The following is a 17,628-nucleotide window of genomic DNA, read 5'->3' on the forward strand; positions in this document are numbered from 1 at the left end:
TGTGTGTGTGTGTGAGCTAGAAGGAGGGGTTTGATTTGCTAATTAATTATTAAGGATTAAAAGTAAAGCCCATCTGCAGACTCCATCCTTCAGCCTGTTGACAGAAGCAGCTACATTCACGACAGCACTGCTACAATGGTAAGAACACACTCGCTCCTTTTCTGATTACTGACTATAAAATATATTCATTGAGTGAAATATATACATTTGTAATAGTTAGCTCTATTGTGTGCGAGTGTGTGTGTGTGTGTGTGTGTGTGTGTGTGTGTGTGTGTGCGTGTTTGTGTGATATCCTATAGTAGTACTATTACATCACAATTCAGATGCTTGTGTGTATAATGAGTTTTCATGCATACTGTATGTTCACAAGTATATTCCATCCTGTTAGTATGGCTTCATTAACACGTGTTTGAGGACGTTAGTAGTGGAGAAGTTTGGAGAAGAGACGTGGGATCAGCTACGGTATGTTAAAAAATATTTAGCTATAGAGCGATCCGTCCTGCTCCTTGTGGCTGAAGTCATATCTCCTCAGGTTACTGGCAGAAGTCCAAGACACCTTTATGACCTACGAAATTTACGATGATGTCATCACCATTCGTCTGGTGCAAGAGGCTTGCAAAATGCTGGGTGAGAAACATTTCAATCGTCCTCCTTAATCTGCTTAGCTTCTTGTCTTTCAAATGATCAGTGGCAAGGCTGAGCTATAAAGGAAGTAGTGTAGTGGATGCAGAGCTTTGTGTCTCCAGATGCCACTAACCTCTTTTCTTTTCTGCACTTTGTCCAAGTTTGTTTCTTTTGTTCAGCTTGCTTTCATTTATTTCATCTTCTTCAGCTTGCTAACATCATGCGTTTCATAAGTGTGCTGAATTCCTATTTAGAAATGCTCTGTATGAGTCCCAGGGTCAAATGCAGCATTGAGAATCTCAGACAGAGATTTAAAAAAAAAAAGAAAAGAAAAGAAAAGAAAAGAAAGAAGAAGGTCTTTGGGAGTTTGTGGGCAGTCTCTGTATGTGTGATGACCTTGGGGACATTTTGTGCTGTTAAGAGACAGAGTGTGATGGTGTTAACAATGTCCCCGTGACGGCTGTCCACCGAGAGCAGTGTGGTGTGTCACAAGATGCGGACAAGGACAGGTGTGAACCTCTGGACACGCACTGGTCTCACATGACACTGAAATTTTTTGTCTCTTGTGTTTCAACCTCTAGATGTTTCTTCTGAAGTGGTGCTGAAGCTTTTTGGAGAATATTTCTTCAGCTTTTGTAAGATGTCTGGCTACGACACCATGCTGCGCACCCTCGGTGGAAATTTGGTTGAATTTATTGAAAACCTTGATGCCCTCCATAGTTACCTGGCTTTATCTTATGAGGTCTGATTGGTACTAATATTGTGTGTTAACTTTCTTCTTCTTCTTCTTCTTCTTCTTCTTCTTCTTCTTCTTCTTCTTCTTCTTCTTAATGAATGCTTGTCTTCATGTACGCCTCCTTGTTTTTTTTTGTTTTTTTAACTGTTAAACAGTATTCAGTTCCTTCAGGATTTCACCATTTTGCCAAACACAGAAATGAACAAAAAGATTTGGAGCGAGAACGTTTGGGACGTGTGACATCATCACAACATGCATTCTGTGTCAAATACTCAGTGAAATACAGGCTTTCTGTTGTGTGATTAAACTGTATACCTCAGTGCTGGTGAATCATTCAATCTGACTGGTGTTAATTAGTGTACTAGTACAGTAGCTCTGACAACTGCTTGGGTTAGTATGTCAAAAATATACATTTAAAATGTCATGTTTCCATGGTAATAGCTAATTCAGGACAAAGATGGAAGACTGATAAAGTAAAAGTATGCACACTATCAAAGGCATTGATCAACATCGGGCCCAGCTGTGTGTTCATCCTTACATAGGGCATAAGAAGCTCTGTTTGTGTAGCGCTTTGAACAATGTTGAACTTTACAGTCTGTGCTGCTTCCACAGGAAATGAACGCTCCTTCTTTCCGAGTGGAGCGAACGAAGGACGACAGGACTCTGCTCCACTATTACTCAGACAGGAAAGGACTCCACCACATAGTGCCTGGTACAGACTGTACACACAAAATAAGCACTAATTGCTGCCAGAGTCAGAAATAACTGCTGTCTGACCTTAAAATTAACCACAGTGGCCAATTCCGACAGCAGAAAAAAAAAACACATTTATTCGCCCTCTTGTTCTTTTTGTTGTTTCCATGACTACACCACAGGCATAATTGAAGCGGTTGCAAAGGATTTCTTCGGCAGCAAAGTGACCATGAGCATCCTCGAGCAGCCCGAAGAGGCAGAGCGCACAGGAAAGAGGGAACATGTCATTTTCCTAATGACACAAAGAAGCGAAGGGACAAAGGCTAAAACTCAAGCTGACGGTGGAGAGCAGCGAGAGGTCGAGGAGATGGTTATGTCAGGTAGGACCACCTGTCGCACAAGTCAGGTGTGTCGCGCAGCACAGTGTGCAACTGAACTGGGTGTTATAGCCTTGTTTTCTAAAATATAATAAGATAATACATTTATCTGAGGGCAGTGGTGACTCAACTGGTTAATGCGCTGGGTTGTTGATTGGAGTATCACAGCCAAGCTGCCACTGCTGGGCCCTTGAGCAAGGCCCTCAACCCTCCCTGCTCCAGGGGCGCTGTATCATAGCTGCCCCTACACTCTGACCCCAACCTCCTCAGTTGGGGTATGTGAAGAAAAGAATTCCACTGTGCTGTAATGTATATGTGGCGATAATAAAGGCTTCTATGCCCCCGTTCTAAATAATAATATCATTGTAGAGCCAAATGGAAATAAATTCAAATAGATTTTTTATTTTGCTTCTGAAATACTGTTCGTGTGTGTGTGTGTGTGTGTGTGTGTGTGTGTGAGAGAGAGAGAGAGAGAGAGAGAGAGAGAGAGAGAGAGAGAGAGAGAGAGAGATTGCATGCATTTGTTTAAACACAACACATAATACAGCTCTTTTGTCTTTCCATTCCAGAGAGTATCCATCAGTCTTTCTGCCCCAGTTACCCACAGAGACTGTGGATTGATGAGGAAGCCTTCTGCAACGCTTTCCCTTTTCATATCGTGTTTGACCAAGATGTAAGGCTTTGTTTTTGGTTTTTTTACTAATTTATTTATTGTACTTTACTCATGTTTACTACTGTTGAAAATAGCAATAATCAATAATTAACTAAAAAGGTTGATAAAGTTTAGGTCTATGTTCATATGTTTTGGTTATTTCTTCTTTTCTATGTTATAACGATCCCTGACTGTAATACTGACTAACACACATGTAATACACATGCACATGCACACACATGTAATACATGCACACACAACTCACATAACTCAGTGAGAAACACAAACAGGGTGAACCCAGACACACAGGTATTGTAAACTTACTGTCCCAAACTCTTAACAACTAAAGTACTTCCACTGGCCTAATATGCAAAGCAAGTTCAGAGCCACCATGTCAAGACATTTACTGCTAAAGTGTGTGTGTGTGTGTGTGTGTGTGTGTGTGTGTGTGTGTGTGTGTGTGTGTGTGTGTGTGTGTGTGTGTGTGTGTGTGTGTGTGTGTGTGTGTGTGTGTGCATGTGTGTGTGTAGCTGATTGTAAAACAGACTGGCGTAAACATACAGAAGTTTGTGCCAGGGCTGCAACAGCCAGGGATCCGCCTGAATGAATACTTCAGCGTGGTCCATCCTGAAGTGACACTCAACATCTACAGCATCAAGAAGTTTATCAACAGCCAGTTTGTACTGAAGACCAGAAAGGAGATGCTTCCAGAAAGCTTCCAAAACCAGTCCATGCTCAAATTAAGAGGTATTATTTTAACTTTGTATAAGTATTTGGATCAGGAGTCAACCCTAGAACACCTACTGTAGAATCACACTTGGGGAAATTTTATGCTGGAGATGTAACATTCAGAATAGTTTTGTGAGGTAGGAGGAAACCCATGTGTACATAAGAAGAACATGGAGAGAAACTTCACACAGACCTAATGACAAATCACTGAAACAGCATCATGGCATCACCTGAGATTGAGTACTTATGTGCCACATGTGCTGGCATTGATTAACTGTTGGTGTCTCCCGCCATGTATAGTGTTTGATCCCAATGTACTGTATGCCACTTGATTTTGTTGATCATGTGCTTTTTAGGTCAGATGGTATGGATGGAGTCTCTGCAGTGTATGGTTTATCTCTGCTCTCCTAAGCTGCGCAGTCTGCAGGAGCTGGAGGAGCGCGGCCTACACTTGGCCGACATCGCTCAGCACGACACCACGCGCGACCTCATCCTGCTTAACCAACAGCGGCTAGCCGAGATCGAGCTCTCCAACCAGCTCGAGCGTAAGAAGGAGGAGCTGCGCATTCTCTCTCGCCACCTAGAAATCGAGAAGAAGAAGACCGAGACGCTGCTGTATGCCATGCTACCACGTCATGTCGCTAACCAGCTCAAAGAGGGCAAGAAGGTGGAGGCAGGTAAAGGAGGAAGTGGACTGACAGGCATTCACACTCATGGCCATGACATACACATGCACAAACTTACTCGTTTAAATCTGTTACAGTAGCTCTCTTTAGGTCCACTGCAGGAATTTAGTGAAGTGCAGTTGAGGAACCACCTGAACACAGGTTATTACTAAACTGGGAACTAGCTGAGGATGGGTGGGTGGAAACGGGTAGCTTTAGTTTTCACCCTGCAGTGGCACACCTTGAATGTTACACCAGTCCATCACAGGATACAATAAACACACACACTTAGTAGCCAGTTGAACTACCTGCATGTTTGTAGAAGGTGGGAGGAAACCTTTCAAAATATTACAACAGACAATAATTATAACAAAATATAAGAATATTAAAAATAATTTTAGAGCAAATGATGACGGATCTTAAAGCGACACCCCTGAATTAAATCTGTATGTTTTTCCTATTTTTATAGTTATAATCTTTTGCATTCATTTCTGTACGTGTTTTCCGATGTGGTGTCACATCAGGTGACTTCAAGGTGTGCACTATACTCTTCAGTGATGTGGTCACCTTCACGAACATCTGTGCAGACTGCGAGCCCATCCAGATCGTCAACATGCTTAATGCCATGTACTCCAGGTTCGACCGCCTCACAAACGTCCACGATGTCTACAAGGTGAGAAGAAAACCCAGACAATGTCTGCTGAGTAACTGTCTGAAAATTGAGTATATTCAGAGAGATTGAAAAATCTTCTAGAACTTTTTTGGCATTGAAGTGATGCTTTTACCAATGTGATTGTTTATTGTGCATTGCTAATAGTGTGACAAGCACAAGTTAGCTGTTTACTCCATTTTTCTTTTCTGTTTTTTCCCTGAACTCGTGTGATCCGTTGCAGGTGGAGACGATTGGCGATGCTTATATGGTGGTTGGTGGTGTGCCCATTCCCAAGGACACACACGCTGAGCGCGTGGCCAACTTTGCTTTGGGTATGAGGATTTCTGCCAGGGAGGTGAAGAACCCTATCACGGGACAACCAATACAGGTGCTTATCTGTGTTTCACTGTGGTCAGGGGGAGATTTTTGCAGCTGTGTTTATCAACGTGTTTTTCAAAACTGTTATCTGTGTGTGTTTCAGATCAGAGTAGGTCTACACACTGGGCCTGTGCTCGCTGGTGTGGTAGGTGACAAAATGCCTCGCTACTGTCTATTTGGAGACACAGTCAATACAGCCTCCCGAATGGAGAGTCATGGAGTCCCTGACAATATACACATGAGTCCTTTTACCTACAGGTACCATACGTTTGAAATAAATCCACAAATCTGACATAACACTGTAAAATAATGTACAGGAAACTATAACTACTGTATACTCTGAATAATAAGAAATGCATGTGACACACTGACAGGTTGTGAGGGTTTAGTCATGATGTGAGTGTTTTGATTACAGACAGTGGTGGAATTCTCTGACTGTAGGTGGAAAGGTCTAGAAAGGTCTGAAGTTCAGACAGGAGTCCTGATGATTTGGTTTAACACTGGACAAAATATTGAGCATAAGTTGTAGTAGTCAGATGTAAGCATGTTCAGTCACAGTTTAGGATCAGTGTAAAGAGTTGTTGCTGATTCAGTCTCACTTCCTGGTTGGAAGATTCAAGTGTCCTTTACAGGTAACCTGCTATGAGTACTTAAACTTTTTTTGGTAAACCTTACTCTACAGATGACTTCTGACAAATTTGGGGACAAAGTTTGAACACACAGTAGCGAATTATTTTTTATTACTGTTACAAAATCCAAGCTGGCAGAAAATCTTAAAAATCTTATTAGTAAGAAACTGACATTATACTGTAGGGTGTGTTGCATTTGTCTCAACTCAATAAATCCACAAATGCTGGCTTTAAATTTTAGATAAACAAATTCAAAGCTATGATCTTAAATGTACTTCCAGATTACTTGGCCCCAATTTGGTCAGAATGTTCCATAGACCTTCATCAATCAGTGTGCCAAATTTCACAGCTTGTTACTGAGAGTCTCTATGGACTGCCATAAACACCTGAGCTAGAAGATGAAGAATTACAGAAGAATTAGGCCCCCTAATAATAATAATAATAATAATAATAATAATAATAATAATAATAATAATAATAATAATAATAATGGGGTTTTAATTTTGTGGTAGTTTAGAGTGGGCTAAACTTCAAATTCACCAAACACACACACACACACACACACACACACACACACACGCGCGCACACACACACAAACACACACACGCACACACACTATTCTAAAACGATTTTCATCTCCTGTACTCTGGTTGTGTTTTGGCTTCATGTGCTTGTCTGTCATCTATGAAGTGTTCTGAAGGATAAGCAGTTTGAGATCCGTGAGAGAGGTGAGATCCAGGTGAAGGGCAAGGGTCTGATGACCACCTACTTCCTGCTCCAGAACCTCGTTCTGACTGAGGAGCAGATAATGGGCCAAGCGGAAGATCTCTGTCTGTACAGAGATGACCATAAGGAACTGGACCAAGCCACAGATGGTTTGATCTTTTCTATGAACATTTTTTCTCTTACAAACAAATTGAACTGAATTGAATGTTCATAATGTCAGTTTGGAAAAGTTTGGCTGTTGTCGTTCTCACTAGATGGAAGAGAAGTGGGAGAAGAGAGGACATCTCCAAGTAAAGAACAAAGCAGCTCCTCCCCTTATCTGATTTCTGACGACCCTACTCCCGTCCCTGCCTCAGATGACACGTTCCCTGCAGCCGACTCTCCTCATCATGATGTGCTTCATTATGTGCCTGATTACTCAGAGCCCGTAGAGAACGGCCTTCCTTCAGAAAACGCCATCAACTCCCGACTCTGCATGCTTCTATAACACAAAGTACAGTCACACATTAGATACAAAAACTCTAGTTTAAAATTGTATAAAGAAAACTTAAACTAAAAGGGCATTATGACAGATACTTATGTTTTGGTGATACATAAAAGATCAGTGCAGATATTTGTCTGAAATCCGAGGATAATTAAAAGATAGTAATATAAATCAGCCAGAACGTCAACAATTGACACTAAAGTTGTATCAAAAAAGCGAGAGATCAATGATTAGCCTCTGCTGCGTACAGTAAGTAAGTGTATAAATCTTTTTTTTTCCCTCCTAAATGGGCTGTTAATGCAACTTGAAATAAATTCTAATATAACTGTTCCACAATGAAAATAATATGTTTTGATATAAACCTGTGTAATATTATTATTATTATTGTATTACTGGTGTTTATTGAATTGCAATAAAAAATAAAAACTGGTATTATGTGTCTTCTGCTGTAATATATACAGTATCATTAACTTTACTGTAGAGTTGTCGGCTGACCTGGAGGATCATCAGCATAGTTTCCTTACCAAAAAGCCGACAGGATTTTTCCGTTAGCATTTGGATTACTGCAGAAAATCAACTCCGACATAAGTTTATTCTTCTTACACTATTTTGTCCATCAATATAATCTTAACGAATGAACACAACTTTCATGAATCGGCAAAACTAAAAACGCTGAAGTTAGGCGTTACAGTCACATGACCTCAACAACATTACCAAACTCTATCAGTGGAGAATCTGCGTTTGCTACGTAGTGAGAAACATGACATTTGTTTTGGAAAAAATCTTTAACAAAGTCACAAAAAAATTTACCCTATTAATGTTGATTTCATTATGAAAGCAACAAGTTTGCTAACAAAGTGTTAAATGTTGGTTAAAGCTCATCATCAACAGGAAGTCTCTCTCTCACGCACGCGCGCACACACACACACACACGCGCACACACACACACACACACACACACACACACACACACACACACACACACACACACACACACACACACACACACACACACACACACACACACACACACACACACGTTTCTTGGGGACTGACCTGTCTTATGTCAGCTCCAGAAAACCCCTGTTGGATTTTGTGGAAAAAACCCTTCATAGCTACAGTATAACATTCTGATACAAAGGGTCTCTAAAACTTTACTGTGTGAGAAGACTTGCTTTAGAAAATCTAGCCAAACAAAACTGAACACATAGGTAGTTATAATAGTTAGATGTCAGGATTAAAGCAAATAAGAAATCAGATCAATGTTATGTGCCTGTACGTTCAAACGGCAGCTACTGTATAAAACATTCAGTGTAATTAGTCTGTACAAAAACAGCAAACAAACTAGAATCTGCAAACAAACTGAGGTGTTTTGGTTCTGTGCATGTGCTCATCATCATGCTGTGGTTCCTCAATAGTGATGCTTACACTCACCCGATAGGTATTCATTACAGTATATATTAATAAACGTAGATATGATGAAGGGTGTTTTTCGGTGTCCGTGTCTGCTTGTGTGATTTACAAAGTTCCACAAACCTTTTGCTTTTCAACTGTTGAATTTCGGAAACATTCACATCAAGGTCTAATTTCTCACAGCTCTGTGAGCACCAGCTCTCCATCTAGGAGAGGCATGAGCCCTAGGGCCACACTTCATTTTACACTTGTTTTCTCCCTACACGCAGTGCCTTGTGAAAACACAACCGAGCTAACACACTGCACTAATCACTCTCTGGAGAAATCATCGATGTGCCCCAGAGTATGTGTTTTTTTTTAAATAAAAATCAGATGTGCAGAAAACAGAAGGTAAACATCATATTTTTATATGAAGAATTAAAATGACACCAGGTTTACACCCACACTCGTGTTGCTACCTGAATGATCAGTGACTGAGTTCTCCATGAGCCCCTTGTTAAACTGCCCACTGCTTACAGCTCCTGTACAGTATTTATTTTTCCTGCACCTTCTACATAACTCATTTCCAGAATGGATATATGATTGGAAGGTTCATCTTTTCACACTGAAGACAACTGAGGGACTCGGACACAAATAGTACATAGGCTGCAAATGTTTGCTGACGCTCAAGAAGCTGGAGCAGGCGTGTAAACTTTTAAACACGACGATCAATGTAGGAAATTGCTATTAGTTTACAATTACATAGATCTACATATATGTTTTACTGCCCTTCAGATTCTACATGAGCTATTTGCATGTTTGCCAGAAGAAAAATTATAACAATTTACACTGATTGTCTTGTTCAAAAGTTTTAACCCCCCTGGCCCTCCATGCATCAGTAAATCTTTACAGTTAATTGCTCAGGACAAACAAGGGACTCGGGAACAACTACCAGAAACCAGGAAACAACACAGAGTATTAAAATCCATTTAATTGTGTACATTTAGTTATTATTGTGTCTTGTGTTTATCTGTTATGTGAAATAGCTTATTCAAGGATGCAGTAAATAAAAACAAAACACAATTTTTATGATCTTATTAATTTTTTTTCAATCCTACAAATCATATGAATTTATGAGGTGTACAACCTTACAACATCAAACACCTCCTGGTGGTTCGGGTTCATTTCCAAGGCAATAAACCAGTGCCCATCCCAAGCCTGGGTAAAATGGCGGGGTTGCGTATAGAACGGCAAAACTGGACCACGTGATCTACTGTCGAACCTGCAACTGTATGACCAAACCTCTATATAATTAACACTAAATTTGTTGTATATTTGTAACAGATGCTAATCAGTTTATGTGCTTTTGTATTTCTGCCTTCTGATTGGTCAGAAGCTTCTATTTTTTTGTCGCACTAATTACCCACCCTATATACTGTATACCCTATGTATTGTTTCACTGTTTTCTCAGTCCTTATCTTTTGTTTCCTGGATTCTGTTGCTGGTGTTCTGACTGATTTGTATTACAGTTGTCTAGGGTTCGTTAATATTTTCATTAAATGTTAGTTTCCCTTTTGTCATATTATCTCTTTATCTTACTGTCTTACTATATATACTGTACATACATCTCAATAAATTAGAATGTCATGGAAAAGGTCATTCATTTCAGTAATTCAACTCAAATAATGAAACTTGTGTATTATATAAATTCAGTACCCACAGACTGAAGTAGTTTAAGTCTTTGGTACTTTTAATTGTGATGTTTTTGGCTCACATTTAACAAAAACCCACCAATTCAGCCAAAAAAAAAATTTGAATATTTTGACATGCCAGTCAGCCAATCATCTTCAAACACCTGCAAAAGTTTCCTGAGCCATCAAAATGGTCTCTCAATTTGGTTCACTAAACTACACAATCATGGGGAAGACTGCTGATCTGACAGTTGTCCAGAAGACAATCATTGACACGCTTCACAAGTAGGGTAAGCCACAAACATTCATTGCCAAAGAAGCATATATACATAGAGTGCTGTATCCAAGCATGTTAACAGAAAGTTGAGTGGAAGGAAAAAGTGTGCAAGAAAAAGATGCACAACCAAACAAGAGAACTGCAGCCTTGAGAGGCTTGTCAAGTAAAATCCATACAAGAATGTGTGTGAATGGGACAAGGAATGGACTGAGGCTGGGGTCAAGGCATCAAGAGTCAAGAGTTTTTTGAAAACCAAAGTCACTGCACCTGGTTACCAAGAACTTTTAGAGCACTTCATGCTTCCTTCTGCTGACCAGCTTTTAAAAGATGCTGATTTCATATTGCCCACACTGCCAAAAGCACCAAAAGTTGGTTAAATGACCATGGTGTTGGTGTGACTGACTGGCCAGCAAACTCTCCAGACCTAAACCCCATAGAGAATCTGGTATTGTCAAGAGGAAAATGAGACCAAAAAATAAAGATGAGCTACAGGCCACTGTCAAAGAAAACTGGGCTTCCTTACCAGCTCAGCAGTGCCACAGACTGATCACTGAGCAGTGCCAGGCCAAATTGAGGCAGTAGTTAAAGCAAAAGGAGCCCCTACTAAGTATTGAGCACATATGCAGTAAGTAAACATAAACTTTCTAGAAGGCCAACAATTCTCTAAAAATGTTTTTTTTTAATTGGTCTTATGAAGTATTCTAATTTTTCGAGATTGGTGGGTTTTTGTTAAATGTGAGCCAAAATCATCACAATTAAAAGAAAGTACGGAAGACTTAAACTACTTCAGTTCAGTAATACACAAGTTTCACTATTTGAGTTAAATTACTAAAATAAATTAACTTTTACATGACATTCTAATTTATTGAGATGCACCTGTACTTTATTGATCCATCCATCCATGCCTGTTAATGCATGAGCAGTGTGAAGTGTGAAATAAGACAATTCAGTGACCTGGAGATAACTAATTATAACCATTTCAAATAAGAAAAGCCCCGACGACTTCGTCTTCCTCTGTTTTACTAACTCTAAACCCGAAACAATTGAGAGGATGGTGAGGAGATGATACTTTATACTGTAGCTGGTATAATGTAGGTAATTAAAGGAAGCAGATTTGCAGACGTTCCACAGAATTAAATGTAACCAAAAGTCAAACTAAAAAAGTCTACAGTATGATGATTAATAAATGAAAATGTGTAGGCACATTAATGTGATAAAAGGAACAAGAGAAATAAAATGTGCTGATATTATTGGAAAATAATTGAATTATCTTTGGAACATTATTGAATATTTCCGCTTTCTTTTATTCGTTTACTCGATTATTTACTCATCTGCTTTGTTTTCATTATCACATGTTAAACAGGATATTTAAGACAAAAAAGAAAAATACCAAAAAGTACATTGTGCTCCAAATCCACTTTATTCTCTTGAAGCAGTGGTAAGAATGCCTTACTAAATGTTACAAAATCATAAAAGAAAAGACATGTTCAAGAAAGGAAAAGCGCATCTGGTAGCATCTTTCAGTTTCTGTTCTGCTTTAGCTGAGCATTACATAAAGTGGACGATTGGCTTTGAAAGTAGATTTATTCTGAAATTCTTGCACTAATAAAAAAAAAAAAAAACTTAATTACTATCATATAATCATTTTAATTGTAGTTTTTCCCCAGCACTTTTATTTTGGAAATGATAATCCAATAAATAAATGTGGCAGCAGAGAATATAAAGCAGGGTAATGGAGTTACGGGTTAAAGCGGCGTCTGGTTCACTCTCAGCTTCTTTCTCAGGCAGAATGTTCAACAGTAATGTCAAATACATGTACATCTTAGATAAAAGATTTTTTTTTTTTAAATCACACAATATACTTTAAATGCATTTTTTCAGACATTAAATATATCAACACACCAAGTTCCTCCATGCAATGAATTTTAAGGCAAAATGATGTAAATAGGGGGAAAAGACTGGTAAAATTTGGTAACTTAATAAATAAAAAAAAAAAGGTGCATTTGCTGGTAAACACCGGAGCATGCCAAGTGCACAACAAAGAAAAAAGCAAAGCGTCAACGTAATGGGAAATTCCACTGATTTTTCAAAACGTCAGCATAATTTGCTCAGCTTTTGCTCAGTTAGAGGGACGAACTTGCAGCTTTATTATGGCACATCTAAAGTATTTTTGTTATTTGGATTCATGCTGTCTGCAGCATGTAATTAAACCAAGTTATCTGCTACATAACTAACACAAAAGCCTGGCATGGTTTGGCACTGGAAATCTGAAGATTTACTGTAAAACAGCCTTTAAGGCAAAATACATGTAACATTAATTTTCAGTGCATCAGTGTTGACTTTGCACTCAGCACATTATACAGAAACCTTGAATGGAAAAAAGTATTAGAATTAACATTTAATGCAGTCACAGTATTGCCAGTAACTTGGCACTGTAACTAAAACCTTACTAATCAAGGTTCTCTTCAAAAAGTAAAAAAAAAAAGAAAAGAAAAGAAAATGCTACACGTCACTTGTCAAATCCAAAGTGGATTTCTGTACTCTTCTTCGACGGCTTGTGTATTGCTAACCAAACAACATTTATCTGGAAAACAAAGCAAATTTAACAACCTCGGGGAAAAAAAACAAAAACATTCAAAATTTGTGTTCTGCCATTTTTTTAAATGTTAAAGTGCAACGGAATTCTTCACTGAGAGAAATAATACTTCCAAAAACATCAGTAATGCGGAGCTACGAACAGTAGCTGCACATCGGCATGTTTCCTCCTGCTAGGGTAACTTCAGAAAAAAATAATCTCTGCTCAGAGCGACAAGTCTGACTCTGGAGTGTCCGTTTCCATTATTAAACACGCACCCATGCCGATCTCTTCGGGAATTACCAGGGCGGCATCGCCATTTACGCTGGCTTTGGGCAACAACACAGGACCTTTGGGGTAAAAAACAAATTGAAAAAAAAAAAAAAATAGATAATGAGATATTTGCTGATGTTTTGATTCAAATGCAGACAGGAACCTGAAATCTGTTTTATAAAATTTCTTAGATAGATAGATAGAGGTATGGTAAATGTGTTGACTGGGGGCCAATACTTTTGGAATCATTGGATTGATAGTGTGGAGTTGATAGTTACATGTATTGAGAGTCTCCTTTACATCTACAGTGACTATAGGAGAACAGGAGAGAAGCCATGCCTGAGCTCCGCACATGCTGCGTGTGTGAGAGCTTAAAGGAATTTTAGGAATTCCCCATTCAAGTCTATGGGAGTTTTGGGGATATTCGATCGTCAACTACGGGAAAAACCAAAAGTTCCATCGGTACCCCAAAATAAAAGTTCGTCCTGAGTAAGATCCTAAAGGAGCTGGCCGAGTTCGGTGTAAATCGCTCGAAAACTTGTCGAGTTATAAATCTCCTCGCTTAAAAAATAGCATCTGAATTTGGTGCATGTGGCTTGAAAGCTCTAGGAGTAGCAATTAATATAAAGTTGGCTAAGAAAAATAACTCCAGTAGCATAAGAGAATGTTGGCTTCTACAAATCCAACATAATTATTGATGGAGTGAAGCTTTCTGTAAGATGTTTATTTAACATATATGGAAGGAGTCTCCCATGTTAGTTACTTTTCCTTCCATGATCATTTTTTCTTGTCTGTTGTTTTAATGATCTTGTTTCATGGATGTTCCACAACAATGAACACGGTGTATTTAAAAAACAGTAAATTAGAAAAATAAAAAACATTCTTGAAACCTTACTGTATGTGCCTCATAAAACACTACTGCAGTATTAATATTTATCCTTTTATAGTACTAAAGATATTAATAAAAAAATCACCAAATCAAATATGCATATGAATTATTACTATTCATTTGAGTTAAATGGCCTGTAAAAGGTTTTAAGTAAGAGCAAATGGTTGCCAAATCACCTAAAAAAAGTCCTGCATAACATTGTGTGTGTGTGTGTCTGTGTGTGCCTGTGTGTGTGTCTGTGTGTGCCTGTGTGTGTGTGCGTGTGTGTGTGCCTGTGGCCCTGTGTGTGTGTATGCGCCTGTGTGTGTGGTGACTCACGCTCTATCTCCTCTGCACCTCCATCGCTGACAGCCTCTGTGTCTGAGCATGTCCTTGTGCGTCTCTGTGATGTCCTGTGCTCTATCGCTGTGCTGGACCTAAAGGGAAAAAATGTAAATGTGTTCAGGGACTGGGAAATGCAGAATAAACGTGCATCCTGTACGTGTTAGAACATTCTTACCTGTCGTAGCTATACGTGCCTGGATGGCTGATGGAACGTTTCATCTGTTTGGTGAAGAAGACAATCTCATATAATTATTCTCAGCATGGTATAATTGTATTAAAAAACAAACAAATGCTGATTGTTTTTATAGATGATTTGAAGAAAATGATTTTAGGTCCTCACTCTGGCCATTTGGACGGGAGACGGGGAGACGGGTGACATGAGCGGGTCGGAAGGACTCGACTGCAGCATGTCTGTCTGGAACTTCAGATTAGCAATTTTCATACATTCCTCCAATGTCTGAATGAAGGTATTACACGTGGCGCTCAACAACGACGATGCCTCATTCCTCGTCTGGGGAAAAAAACATCATAATCAACGATGACTTAGAAAAAGTAAAGGTTTGTAAATGACCTTGTGGGATTTCATACAGTCGGGGCTATAAACGTTTGCCTCTGGAACACAATCACCATGGATTTGACAGAAGTGTTCATTTTCAGCTTTAATTCAGGTGGGTTAAAGTATTAAAATTACTGTGTAGGAATTACAGCACCTTCATTTTCACAAGCTGAATGCTGAGCATTTTCTGGGCAAATTAAGGAGATAAAATGTCTAACCCTAGAAGTTGCATTTGGTTGTTGTACTCAGGAACTTCGACTGTTTATTATGTGGGCCAAAGATTTGATGTAAATGAAGGAAGCCATCATTTAGACCGAAATATAAACATATAACCCTCACTGTCCAGAAGAAAAAAATATGGCATGTGGTGTCTGACCTCGGCACCATCTCCCTCCTGCTCCACCGACTCATGAATGGTGTGAACCTGTTGCATGAGCAAGTCACAGTACAGACGGAGTTCTGACATCTTGGTTTTCAGAGACTCTGTGGTCTCTAGTAATTCTGCAAGAGATAAGTAGAAAAATCTTGTTTATATGATCCATGCTGTGTGTAACGTCACCACAAGATGATATGAAGTGAAGCATACAGAGTTGAAAGAGAGCTGAAAAACGTGAATGGATTTCAGACCTCTCTCTTTTTTGGTTCTTGTGTCAGCAAGCCCAGCCTTTGAGCTGCCAAGAGCCACCAGCCATTTCTGCCTCTCAGCAGCGTTTACAGCCTTCACATAGAAATGCTGCTCTCCTGGTATGATCAGCTCCAGTCTGGTATTATCAGTAGGGTGAACTGTTTTAAAGGAATAAAGCAATCAAATAAACATGCAAACAAACTTGTGCATATTATACTTAACATTTAAGATAAATATAAACATAAACTGTTTGCTGACGTATAGTATCTAAGTATCCATGACTGTTTAAAGTGCAATACCTTTAATTTCACACACTGACATCTTGATGCTGCCCTTGCTGCCTTTGCACACATTATCTTGGGAGTCGTAATAAGAAATTATTCCGTTGTTCAACACAAACCAGCGTGGCTGCCATCCTGCAATACAAAAACATAAACATAAAGATAATGACAATTCATTTCCTTTGTGTCGAACCCTGGTGAGTTTGAGCAAGTTTGTCTGGGTCTGGTTTCAATCTCTCTGGTGCTGTTTGAGTGAGAAGGAAATGATTCACCATTTTGAGGAGATGTTTTCTTTTTCAGGCGATGGATAAATAGACAGACAGACAGACAGACAGATAGATAGATAGATAGATAGATAGATAGATAGATAGATAGATAGATAGATAGATAGATAGATAGATACAGTCAGGTAGGCAGGCAGACAGACAGACAGACAGACAGATAGATAGATAGATAGATAGATAGATAGATAGATAGATAGATAGATAGATACAGTCAGGTAGGCAGGCAGACAGACAGACAGACAGACAGATAGATAGATAGATAGATAGATAGATAGATAGATAGATAGATAGATAGATAGATAGATAGATAGATAGATACAGTCAGGTAGACAGACAGACAGACAGACAGACAGACTGACAGAGACAGACAGATAGATAGACAGACAGATAGATAGTTCGATCGATCAAGTGCTCAGATCGTGTTTTTGTCTTTTTGTTGGTGTAAATGACAAAACAAAGCCAATAGCGAACGAACCCCAAACGTTTTCTGCCACATCAGGAGTATTAGGTGTGAAAGCGCCTTAGATTCATATAAAACTACTGACAGTCCAATCATACATCTATAGATAGAAGTTCTTTAAGTTCTAAAACTAAAAAGGACGTATTTTAATCACAAGAACAAGGTATTAGATTTCACATGGTCTGCATTTCTGAGCTCTTTATACACATTTGTATGGGATTTCCTGCAGCTCAGCAGCTGCTCCTGTCCCGTATAAACTGACCTGTCATGTAATTTGTCCACTTGTACAAAACTCCTTCCATTATTGTTGTGCCACAAAGATTGTAGAGAAAAACCAGGAAGATTAAAACACAGCCGAACACCGCTCTGCAATGTTCAGGTGCTTCTCATCTCCATTAAACAAACTAAATGTGTAGTAAGGAGTGAAAAACGCGTCCATTGTGCCGTTATCCAAAGATGAATTCTCATTATGAAAAGATCCTCCTGAACTGTCGCGTTTCCCTACAACCACACCGGAAGTGGATGCTTACAAACTATAAAACCCAAGAAGTGTACAATACGCGACGGATTATAATAACAACAATAATAGTAATAATAATATTTATAATAATAACAATAATAATAATAGTAATGCGCAATGGGTGTTTAATGGAGA

The 17,628-nt window shown here is 39.0% G+C and overlaps 2 protein-coding genes across 3 annotated transcripts; one reads left to right on the forward strand and one right to left on the reverse strand.

Moving 5' to 3' along the window:
• The first annotated feature begins 29 nt into the window (after positions 1-29).
• On the forward strand, positions 30-7,769 carry gucy1b2 (guanylate cyclase 1, soluble, beta 2). The gene is made up of 14 exons (XM_047816623.1): positions 30-138; positions 389-462; positions 533-627; positions 1,206-1,366; positions 1,973-2,072; positions 2,236-2,433; positions 3,000-3,103; positions 3,613-3,829; positions 4,168-4,488; positions 5,001-5,149; positions 5,370-5,516; positions 5,610-5,764; positions 6,827-7,011; positions 7,117-7,769. The coding sequence occupies exons 1-14, from the start codon at positions 136-138 to the stop codon at positions 7,347-7,349; spliced, it is 2,142 nt and encodes a 713-aa protein (XP_047672579.1). The 5' UTR covers positions 30-135; the 3' UTR covers positions 7,350-7,769.
• On the reverse strand, positions 6,617-17,628 carry plekha3 (pleckstrin homology domain containing, family A (phosphoinositide binding specific) member 3). 2 transcript variants are annotated; one of them, XM_027168643.2, is made up of 8 exons: positions 17,236-17,628; positions 16,248-16,364; positions 15,951-16,106; positions 15,700-15,824; positions 15,108-15,278; positions 14,943-14,986; positions 14,762-14,859; positions 6,617-7,343 (listed from the first exon to the last, which is right to left on the reverse strand). In XM_027168643.2, the coding sequence occupies exons 1-8, from the start codon at positions 17,273-17,275 to the stop codon at positions 7,321-7,323; spliced, it is 774 nt and encodes a 257-aa protein (XP_027024444.1). In that variant the 5' UTR covers positions 17,276-17,628; the 3' UTR covers positions 6,617-7,320. The 2 variants fall into 2 exon arrangements, with proteins under 2 accessions (XP_027024444.1, XP_027024443.1); XM_027168642.2 differs by lacking the exon at positions 6,617-7,343 and adding an exon at positions 12,108-13,631 and having other exon boundaries at positions 17,236-17,585.

The sequence above is a fragment of the Tachysurus fulvidraco genome, chromosome 1 (assembly GCF_022655615.1).
Source record: "Tachysurus fulvidraco isolate hzauxx_2018 chromosome 1, HZAU_PFXX_2.0, whole genome shotgun sequence".
In the NCBI taxonomy this organism is placed as follows: domain Eukaryota; kingdom Metazoa; phylum Chordata; class Actinopteri; order Siluriformes; family Bagridae; genus Tachysurus; species Tachysurus fulvidraco.

Bases quoted from the DNA above. Each gene is read 5' to 3' on its own strand.
- plekha3 (XM_027168642.2), bottom strand. From the start codon at position 17,275: ATGGAAGGAGTTTTGTACAAGTGGACAAATTACATGACAG. The intron at 14,987-15,107 runs GTGAGGACCTAA...TTCACCAAACAG, and splicing joins CTCCCGTCCAAATGGCCAGA to ATGAAACGTTCCATCAGCCA. The intron at 14,860-14,942 runs GTAAGAATGTTC...TTTTCCCTTTAG, and splicing joins GGCACGTATAGCTACGACAG to GTCCAGCACAGCGATAGAGC.
- gucy1b2 (XM_047816623.1), top strand. The intron at 2,434-2,999 runs GTAGGACCACCT...TTTCCATTCCAG, and splicing joins CGAGGAGATGGTTATGTCAG to AGAGTATCCATCAGTCTTTC. The intron at 3,104-3,612 runs GTAAGGCTTTGT...GTGTGTGTGTAG, and splicing joins ATATCGTGTTTGACCAAGAT to CTGATTGTAAAACAGACTGG.